This window comes from Malus sylvestris, chromosome 11 (assembly GCF_916048215.2).
Source record: "Malus sylvestris chromosome 11, drMalSylv7.2, whole genome shotgun sequence".
Lineage (NCBI taxonomy): Eukaryota > Viridiplantae > Streptophyta > Magnoliopsida > Rosales > Rosaceae > Malus > Malus sylvestris.
In genome coordinates this window covers 3,641,956-3,652,554 of record NC_062270.1, presented here as the reverse complement: position 1 = coordinate 3,652,554, position 10,599 = coordinate 3,641,956, and the positions used below count along the sequence as shown (strand labels likewise).

The window sequence follows — 10,599 nt, the reverse complement described above, 5'->3', positions numbered from 1 at the left end:
GCCCAGATGGCATTTGGAAAATCCTCTCTTTCTTAAAAAGCATTTAGAAGCGCTTCTTAAACAAGCACCTTGCAGATGCTCGTCCAAAACGGCACTAAAAAGTACTTAAAACTCATAAGCACTTTTTATATTTTTTCGCCGGACGCCATCAAAGATGCCTTCATTCTGTGCCCGTCACCCGATTCCACAACAGCCAAGTTAACGATTTTACCGACCAACTTAACAAATGAGCAGCTCGAGACAACACGAAAGCAAAGAGTAAAAAGTTGCATATTTGGAGAAATGAGATTTTCATCAACACACATGGGGGGCGTAGAAACAAACAAGTTCATCGAAAAACTTTTAGCCCTTCGAGAAGCAATCCCAAACAAACGTAGATACCTTCTCCTCACGATCTTGGTATGTGACATCGAATTGAAATTCAATCCGGAACCATAGACCGGTACTTTCCTCGACATAATCTCAGAATTGCATCGGATTTTAATCCGAATCTGCGACAAGCATTGCATTTAGGGATTGAGATTTTCTAATCTAACATCAGAGAAACAAAGTAGAACAATGCAAACAAGCAAAAGCACGAAAATTACAAGTACTGGAAATAACGATAAATTTTCCACCAAACTTTGAATTACTATACCACCACCTATTGAAAATAGCATTATCTCAGCTTAAAGAAGGCAAAACTACGTAAACCTCCTCCCGAACCAAAGACACGACACGCAGACGAAACAAGAACAAGCATCTTAAATCCTGGTTCCACTTCTTACATCTATTTATTTACTATTACCATAACATTCAAGCATACTAGATTGATTTCCCAAAGATAAGAGGACGGCCCTAGCCCATGGCATACTTCTGGGTCCAGGATCGAGCAGTTGTCTCATACTTCTGTCGATCAGTCTTGTACATGTGCGCAATCTCAGGCACCAGAGGATCATCGGGGTTTGGATCTGTCAGCAGGGAGCAAATGGAGAGGAGGACCTGCACGAAGAAACAATCAGTTTCTATGTAGATGAGCATCAATATACAATGACACAGAAAATAAGGAAAATAAAAATGGCACGAGACAAGTTTGTTACCTTGGAAATGGTCAGGGCAGGACTCCACTGCTCCTTGAGGATGTCCAGGCAGATACTACCATTGCTATTGATGTTCGGATGGTAAACTTTTGTTCGGAAGGCAACCTGTCCAATGCACAAATAGTGAGCATGCTATGAGCGTTATTATCCCCAAATAAAAACAAAACAATACTCCGATCCAATTGCATTGAAATAAAAAAACATAATGCAATTTTTTGCTTCTCTAGTTTGTATTGTATAAGAACGGAACCAGTGAATAAAATTTTCAGGGAAGATATACCTTGGGTGGCTTGAAAGGGTAATCAGGCGGGAAGTGAATGGACACGAGAAAAACACCACCTGAAAACGGGCTTTCTGCGGGACCCATAATTGTTGCTTGCCAGTGGAACATATCATCAGCAACAGGACCTGTTGAAAAAGAAAAACTTTGTTACAAAACATACTTAAAACAGTAACACTATGTAAACATCAATAGTGGCATGATGGCAACTCTAAAGGAACCTGGTTCTTTCGCAAAACATGGTTAAAGGAGTTACATGCAACCTCCAAAAATAACCAATACATCCACCAAACCAAAAGAAGACAAGGTAATACTGGCATGATGGCAACTCTAATTAAAATAATCATACACTCAGTCCTAGGAAATACTATGGGGGAATTTGCATTTAAACAAAATGCCGAAGACAATGCATTGGATACTACAACACGCTTATCTAAAGTGAGAGCGAGCGAGTTTAAAAATCCACTTTAACCAGATGCCCAAGATAACAATCAATGCACAAAAACAACCTTTTCATATTTATAGATAAATGAATCTCATCACATATTCATTTCAAATGTGGAGTCTCTAATATCATTCTTTGATTGTAAATAAGCTAAACTCCATGTGAATAATCAATGAGAACAATCTTTTCATATAACCTCGAGGAACAAAAAAACAAGAAGAAAAAAATGATATCTAGGAAAAGATGAATACTTACAACTAGCAACTGAAGTTCACATAGACAAAATACCAATTGACCAGAACATGTACATAACAAATGAAACATTTAAAAGTAAATGAGAGAATAGAAAAAATACCTGCACTGCAAGAAGCGGGCGGGTCTTTCTGGAGATCCTTCAGCTCCTTGTTGATCCTCTTTGAAGCCATCACAAAACTACAACAATGTGCTGCAAGGTTAAACACAATAACGGTCAAAACAAATACTCCATATAAGATACATCTGATTGCATTGCAGTGTTGCACAACCAAAAATGGAAGGCATTGAACAAACGTGAGATTCTGTGCCAACATCTATATACACCAATAAAAAGTGTAAGGGTCACGAAATCCATTCACCTGTACCATCAACACACCCACAACCAACCACCTGATACATACAAATTTAACATTCCAAGTGCCTCTTTCTCCTAAATCGAATCGGGTGCCTAAATTGATAGGAAAAAACTAATAGGATGGTCATAAAATTAAATCAACTCACAATTTCACATCGAAATCTTTATTTATCCCGGTACTATAATCAACCAACAAACCCTAGGGTTCAGAATTCTAAAACTTGAAAAACAGAGCATTTCGAAATCGAAAAAGCCAATCATTCAACCTATATACTTCGATCATTTCATTGCATGAAAAGTAAAACAAAATCACCGTTCCAAAAGGAAATTTAAACAAAATTCAAAACAAACACAACAACCAAAACGATCACTAAGAACCCAAAAAATATGAAATTTCCCATACAATCGTTCGACATAACAACAATCCGAAACAATTAAGGAGAAAAAAGCATAAGAATTCGATAATCGAAGAGGCGATAGGCTCACCGGCGATTTGGCTAGGGTTTTCTGGTTGGGTTTGAGGAGCTTCTGCTTCTAGAGAGAGAAAGAAGAGCGAGAGAAACTCTCCGAGTGAGAGCCGTAGAGCGAGTGAGAGACGCAGGAGTGGCCTTCGTTGGGGGGTTTCCCCATTATATATAGTAGGGAGATTATAGAGTGTGGGCGTTTCCATTTGAACTCGGATTTGATTGTGGCCGTGTTTCTTCCCGCCACGTAAGCTCCCTATTCGGCACCTTTTTATTTGTCGCCTATTTTCTTTTTTATTTATTGTCATCTTTTTGTTGGATTATTATTTAGGGTTATTTATTATTGAGAGTGACGAGGAATCTAGAAAAAATGAGACGCTTTATAGATTCTGTGTTATTTTGTATTTTTTACACAATGTTATATATTGTTGATGTATAAATTGAAATTAAATTGTGAGGTGGTAGAGAGTTCATGAAACGTCTCACTTTTTGTTTTTGTCACAATGTTATATATTGTTAGCATTTCTCTTATTGTTAATTTATATAAAAACCCAACATAAATTATTCAGAAACGAAAAGAAAAACTATTTCAACACATGCTTTTTAACCATATATGCACATTTTTTATTTTTATTTAATTTATTCAATTCAATGACTAAAATATCAATAATAGTGGACATAATAAGAGGTTACAATAATATAATACAATTTAGATGTTTAATGAGATTATCGATCATAAAGGTGGACATAGCTACGTTGAGTAGTACAAATGTGCTATTTTCTATGTATTTTAGTAAAAATTCCTTCTGTTTGGTAACTGTTTCGTTTGTATTTTTTTATAAACAATAGGATATCTACATTAAACCACGGGGAGGAAAACTATTAACCAACTTTTCGAACAGTTTAGTAACTATTTCGTTATATTAGTTTTGTGTTAAAGATATAGAGTGCTTGTAAGACTAGTTGATAGTGTACTTTCCGCTCAGATAGATGAGAAAAATGATAAATGAAGAAGAGTGAAGAAAAGATGAAGAAGCCTTTGCAATTACCTATTATTAATACCATCTTCTTTGCAAAGAAAGCAAGATAGATTTTTTTTAACAAACAATATTATCTATATTAAAGGGGTGGAGGAGTGAGTTAAGCGTCATAATGAGTTAGCAATAATGTGGTTTAAATTCGTATTTTATGAGAATCAAACCTAAAACCTCTTACTTACAAGTGAAAAAGAATACTAATAGAATACAAAATGGCAAGATAGATTTAAACCTCAAACATGATGATGGGACATGGTTGGACTTGGACATCAGAAATGATGAAACTTTAGTGGCATAGGAATATCCCCAAAGCACGATTGGAAGTTGCTTTCACTTACGTTTATGGCTCTACAAAATTTCGAATGATAGGATGTGACAAATTTGATCATGAAATGTAATTAATATTAAAAAGTGTTCCATGAAAAATGTGTAGCTTAATTGATTAAAAGTATTTATGCATTTGAAGTTCCGTGCTTTACTCAATTCATCCTGAATATCGCATATATAAATATAAAAAATACATTCAAACGTGTGCATAGATTACACCGCTAACTAATTGTGAATGGTAAATTACGCCACTATTTAATTGTGAATGAGACTATGAGTAATAAATTAACTGGAAGTGTTTTCTTTGATAAAACAACCAGCTAGCCTCTTTAAAAAAAAAATAACGTTACATCAACCATTCATGTGAAAATTGAATGACTAACAATGCAACAATAAATGCATGGCGGCTCACATTGAAAACTGTAAAGGCAGCCCACTTAGGAATGAGCAACAGTTATGACGGACAGGTAATCGTGATTATTTATCTGAAAGTTCTAGGATGGGTACTAGTTTAACCTAGAGGGGGTGAATCGGTTCCAATTTAAAAATCCAATTCAATTTTCAATTTAATTTTCAGTTCTCAAATTAATTCCACATTCACATCACATATAAACTATCCTACACATATGCAATTATAAAGATAAATAAAATGTGCACACAGGATGTAGGATTTAACGAGGCAAAACCCACCATTGGGAAAATCCTCGGGCTTCCAAGCCAGGACAAACACTAAGAGAAATGAGTACAGAAAGACTTACAAAACTCATCAACTAGACACACATACTAGTAGGCAGTTTTGTCTCCGCGCTTTGCTACTCGATTTCTCTTCAGCCTTCGAGTGGAAGTGGCACGACACTAACGCGGCCGTCAATCACTGTCGCCTCGAACTTTGCAGGATACTAACGCGATCATGCAGAGTGAATGTATGATGTTATGATTTTTGAAAAACAATCAATTACGAAAATCACAAGGCACATTTTCATAATTGATTTCTTGTTAAAGCACGATAAAAATCAGTGATTAAAATAAGAATTAAACTTTTGAAACCGCACACATGCAAACTGATTTTTCTCTCTCAAAATACTTGAAAACCATTCTCTTTGTCATGGGCTGCTATAAGATTTTTCTCTCAAAAATTATTTCATAGACTAATAGCAACGTACAATTAGAATATCAATACACATGCCACATTAGAACAGAGAAAACGAAAACTGGGATTATGATGCAGACTCGTGAAAAAACCTAGAGCATGAAGTAATGTCTTTCCAAAACAAATGACACAGCAACAACTTGAAATCCTTACTCATGCATATGCGGCAGCCATAAACAAAACCACAGAACCTACTTTAATGCATGATGCGCCCAAAACCCCGAACCCTATTGTGCTGCATTCGGTATTATATATGCTCTGTTTAATCCCGTGTGTGTTATGCGGCAACTCTAAAACCCTAACCTAATGCATCTATAAATAGACTGTAGTAGAAGACTTTAACTTGATTTCAAATTCCTTAAGATTGGAATGACATGTTACCAGATAAAAATTAAAACCAATAGGAATTATCAATATGCTAAGGGTGCAAATGTACAGATCAACAAGTAGTCTAGGAGCATGCGGCTAATTAAAAAGACATGGGCTTTTAATTAAGATAATGAAATCATAATTAAAATATCAAACTAATAAATATGAGAAGCCCAAACCTAAATAATCCATTTAACATAGACTTGGACTATATGAATGTATATGCATGTCAAATTTACCTGAGTGGATGTCTCTGAAACGCTTGTCATTTTGTGATCGAGAGCACGTGAGACAAACTTAGACTAAAATAGTTACAACTGAAATAAGCACTAGTCTAAGATTACAGACTCGGCGTTTTGTTTAGGAATAGCCAATTTTACCTAACAATCTCCCCCTTTGGCATTTCCTAGACAAAACCCTCAATCACAATATTACAGACAACTAATAAAATTAACGACCATGCATAACACGTCTGTAACCTGCACACACTTAAACAAGAAAACCTGTGACGTACAAAAGATATATGTTGCTAAAAATGAAAGCATTTATCTATAAAAGCAAGCAACCAAAAACAATCAGGTTTTCGAAATTCTACTTCTCCCCCTAAATATAAGCTTCCTACTTCTCCCCCTTTTTGTCTAGAAAGGTCAAAGGCCTTAGAGGTAACCATCGAGTGTAGTCAGCGGAAGATAAGTGAAACATAACAAAATGTGATGGAAAATGATTTCTTTTCTGTGGACTAGAACCTCTTTGGAAGAATAAAAGTGGGGACGAATTTAGGAGGGAAAAGAATAACAAAGTAAAGATCGAAAGAATAAACATGGAAAGAAACGTACATCTTTCATATTGTTAAGCTCCCCCTAAACAAATGTGTTAAAAATATAATGAAATGCAGCACGCAAATGATATGATTTTTTTTTTTTTAATTGTATGAGAAGCATATAATTGTTCCAACAAGAATGAAAGAGTGCAAAAACACATGTAGTTCTGAATCCTCATTTACAACCTAACATTGTCCCTAAAACATAACATGTATGAGTGTAGTTGCAAGTATAGCCGAAAGTTGATACTACACAAATGTAATTAAGTCTTACATGACCAACTTAACTTTAACCCTTAAGCTCACAAGATATATGCTCGAATTTTCATTCAAAGTGTTTGGGGGTAAGTGTATACGCTCAAAAGATCATTACATGAATGCTCTACCATAGGCTTGCAAATTGATCGCATCTACACACATCAAAAATTACCTTCTTTGGATCAAGTAGGTCTTTGTTAAGGGTGTAATGGGGCTTCGGGTACTCAGTTAAAGAAATGAAGGATATAGGAAACACAAAGTCTAAGAAAACTAATAGAGTAGTTTGAAATGAAACCAAGAGAGAAATACAACAACGAACGAGGTAACTTAGCACTCAATTGAACGGTTGGATTTAAGACATGAACGACATACAACCGCACAATTCATTTCAGATGATTCTTGCTCTTCATTTAGACCAACACACTTGATTTCTTATAATGCTGGCAGCTCACTTATGATTCATAGTGACTTCTTTTCCTCTTTTCTTCTTTTGCTTTTCATGTGTTGTTGGCTTTCTTCACAAAATTTTGCATTTTCAACTTTTAAATAACATTGAACTCTCTCCTTTGAAAAACGTACTCTACTAGCTTCTTAGTAGGGTAGGGAATTTTTAATGTAAGAGGCTAGGTAGGGAAAATGTAGGTTTAAGAACAAAAGACTTACACATAGGCTCAAAAGGGTTAACTAGGGGAAAACATATAAGGCACTGGCATATATGGCAATGACGGTAAGTCCTAATGCCTACTATCGTCTCCAAAATATAATAATATATGATACCAAGTTTTGAGAGGTCTCAAAGCAAGTTCTAGAGAAGCAAAACACATAAGATCACACACATGAAAAAAAAAAAAGAGTGTATGAAAAATGCACACACTATATTTAGGCACAAAAGCTCACATGGGTGCGGGTTTTACTCAAGTTAAACATGTTCAACTTATTAACATTGATATATTATCAACAAGAGGCTATTGTCCACAACAGAGTCAAACATATCATGCTAGGGTCATGTTATCAAGTGAACAAAGCTAGAACTCATATGAAATCATACTTTTCCATTTTTCCTCATACATTTAAAAAAAAAAAAATTTAAAATTTTTATTTTATAAAATTTATTTTATTTATTTTATTTTTTAACAAGAAGAAAGACAAAAAATGCAGTATTTATGTTATATGAACATGCAAGCATGCATTAATGAAAACATTTGCAAAGAGAGAGCTTAGTCAATATAAACAACTTGAAAGTGGAGATAAATTGACAAGTACACCACTTTGATTCTCTTTTCTTCTCCAAACTTGTCTTACTTTTGGAACTACCGTACTTGGAACAGATATAATTCTTGCAATCCGATTAATCTCTTTCAAATAAGTCACAAATTGTTCCTTAAGATTTTCTTTTTTAAAGTTCCTTGAAACTTTTTCTTGAGAAGAATTTTTCTTTCTAAACTTATTGCACTTAGGCCGGATGTGACCAGGGATCCCACAAAAATGACATATAGGAATGAACTTCCTAGATTGTTTGGGTTTATTAGGATTAATTGAAGTCTTGGTAGGATTTGACACATTTGCAAGGATTGTAGATGTTTCAGAAGTAAGACCTACACCTTGATCAGCACCTACTCTCGAGCTAGGAATATCATATGCTTTGACAAATCTCGTGATGGAAGAAGAACTAATAGTCTTTTCAGACTCAAATCCTAGACCTCTTTTATCTCCAAAATTCTTTCCATAGCTAAGCATCTTGTCAATTTTTCCCGAACCTATGCTTAATTCCTGAACTTTGTTTTTCATCTCAACCAATTCATCCTCAAGAGCTTTCTTATTAGACGTGAGAGTGCTTATTGTGGTTTGAAGAATATGTATCTTCTCTAATAATGACTCTCGCAGTTTCTCTCCATTGTCCAACTGAGATTGATGCTCAACTTCAGCTTCTTTCTTTTCACTTTCTACAAGTGCAAGTTTCTTCTTCAAGTTAGAGTTATCCTTCTTTACTTGCACACTGATGTCATAGAGATCAGAATATTTTCTCAAGACTTCTTCCAAGTCAGGTTCTTCAACAAATGAACCTTCTGTGTCATATCCATCAACAGTTCCTATAAACGCAATCGTATCCTTCTCAGATTCTGACGAAGATGCATCCCCTGAATCACTATCGCTCCAAGTGACCTTCATTGCCTTATTCTTCTTCTCTTTTCTCTTGATAGTGTTTGCACACTCAGAAGCAATGTGTTTATAGCCTTGACACTCATGACACTGAACCCTATTGTTAGAACTCCTATGTTCACTAGTTCTAGATGATCTAGAGGCTTTGTTATGTGAGACATCTAGAGAACGAAAGTTTTTTGAGTTCGAACCTGAGTTGGTTCGTTGCTCACGACCCTTGGAATTTTGAGACTTGAGAAACCTTCTAATTTGCATGGTTAATTCAACCAATTCATCTTCGGACAAGTCTTCAATTGAGCCATCACTTTCTTCTTCTTTGATAGCTTTGAGAGCAATACTTTTCATCTTCTTGGAATCAGGAAGCTCTAACTCATACGTTTGCAGAGACCCAATCAATTGCTCAAGCTTGTAGGTGTTTAGATCTTTCGATTCCTCAATCGCCGTCCTCTTAGCACGAAACCTCATAGGAAGTGATCTTAAGATCTTTTTCACAATCCTATGCTCAGGAATACTGTCACCAAGATTGTGACAGCCATTGACAATTACGCTAAGCTTAGCATAAAAGTCAGAGAAACTTTCATCATCAGACATTGTGATATTTTCGAATTTTGTGATGAGATGTTGAAGTTTGGATTCTTTAACAGTTGAGTTACCCTCATGAGTAACTTCAAGAATGTCCCAAGCTTCTTTCGCCATTGTACACTTACTTATGTAATTGAATTGTTCAGGCGAAACGGCTGTGAATAAAGCATTCAAAGCCCTTTGGTTAAAAGTGCTAGAGCTACGCTCATCATTGCTCCATTCTTTCCTAGGCTTAAGCTTAGATATAGACACAGAGGACTCTCCTTTACCTTTGGTTTCTTCAATCGTCGGAGGTTCCCAACCTTCTTCAACAGCAAGCCACACCTTGTCATCTTGTGCCCACAAAAACGATTTCATTTTCGCCTTCCACGCAGCATAGTTGTCACCATCAAAATGTGGTGGATGAGAAACTGAACCCATAGTACGATTCATCCTAGACTACCCACGGATCTCACTAGATATTTTTAGTGACCTGCTCTGGTGCCAATTGAAAGTTCTAGGATGGGTACTAGTTTAACCTAGAGGGGGTGAATCGGTTCCAATTTAAAAATCCAATTCAATTTTCAATTTAATTTTCAGTTCTCAAATTAATTCCACATTCACATCACATATAAACTATCCTACACATATGCAATTATAAAGATAAATAAAATGTGCACACAGGATGTAGGATTTAACGAGGCAAAACCCACCACTGGGAAAATCCTCGGGCTTCCAAGCCAGGACAAACACTAAGAGAAATGAGTACAGAAAGACTTACAAAACTCATCAACTAGACACACATACTAGTAGGCAGTTTTGTCTCCGCGCTTTGCTACTCGATCTCTCTTCAGCCTTCGAGTGGAAGTGGCACGACACTAACGCGGCCGTCAATCACTGTCGCCTCGAACTTTGCAGGATACTAACGCGATCATGCAGAGTGAATGTATGATGTTATGATTTTTGAAAAACAATCAATTACGAAAATCACAAGGCACATTTTTATAATTGATTTCTTGTTAAAGCACGATAAAAATCA

General features: G+C 35.8%; 2 protein-coding genes across 2 annotated transcripts; both read right to left on the bottom strand.

Moving 5' to 3' along the window:
* Positions 1–599: 599 nt before the first annotated feature.
* Positions 600–3,060, bottom strand: LOC126590863 (ubiquitin-conjugating enzyme E2-17 kDa-like). The gene is made up of 5 exons (XM_050256377.1): positions 2,901–3,060; positions 2,160–2,249; positions 1,360–1,487; positions 1,080–1,184; positions 600–981 (listed from the first exon to the last, which is right to left on the bottom strand). The coding sequence occupies exons 2-5, from the start codon at positions 2,227–2,229 to the stop codon at positions 838–840; spliced, it is 447 nt and encodes a 148-aa protein (XP_050112334.1). The 5' UTR covers positions 2,230–2,249; positions 2,901–3,060; the 3' UTR covers positions 600–837.
* Positions 3,061–8,060: 5,000 nt separating this feature from the next.
* Positions 8,061–10,001, bottom strand: LOC126589280 (uncharacterized). Its single transcript, XM_050254533.1, has one exon. It carries the CDS (start codon positions 9,999–10,001, stop codon positions 8,061–8,063), a length of 1,941 nt encoding a protein of 646 aa, XP_050110490.1.
* Between the last annotated feature and the right edge of the window lie 598 nt (positions 10,002–10,599).

What these genes read in the sequence shown, in the direction of transcription:
- LOC126590863 (XM_050256377.1), bottom strand. Translation starts at nt 2,229, where the DNA reads ATGGCTTCAAAGAGGATCAACAAGGAGCTGAAGGATCTCCAGAAAGAC. An exon ending in GCCCGCTTCTTGCAGTGCAG is followed by an intron (nt 1,488 to 2,159) that starts GTATTTTTTCTA and finishes CTTTTTCAACAG; the next exon opens with GTCCTGTTGCTGATGATATG. An exon ending in CTGCCCTGACCATTTCCAAG is followed by an intron (nt 982 to 1,079) that starts GTAACAAACTTG and finishes TTCTTCGTGCAG; the next exon opens with GTCCTCCTCTCCATTTGCTC.
- LOC126589280 (XM_050254533.1), bottom strand. Translation starts at nt 10,001, where the DNA reads ATGGGTTCAGTTTCTCATCCACCACATTTTGATGGTGACAACTATGCT.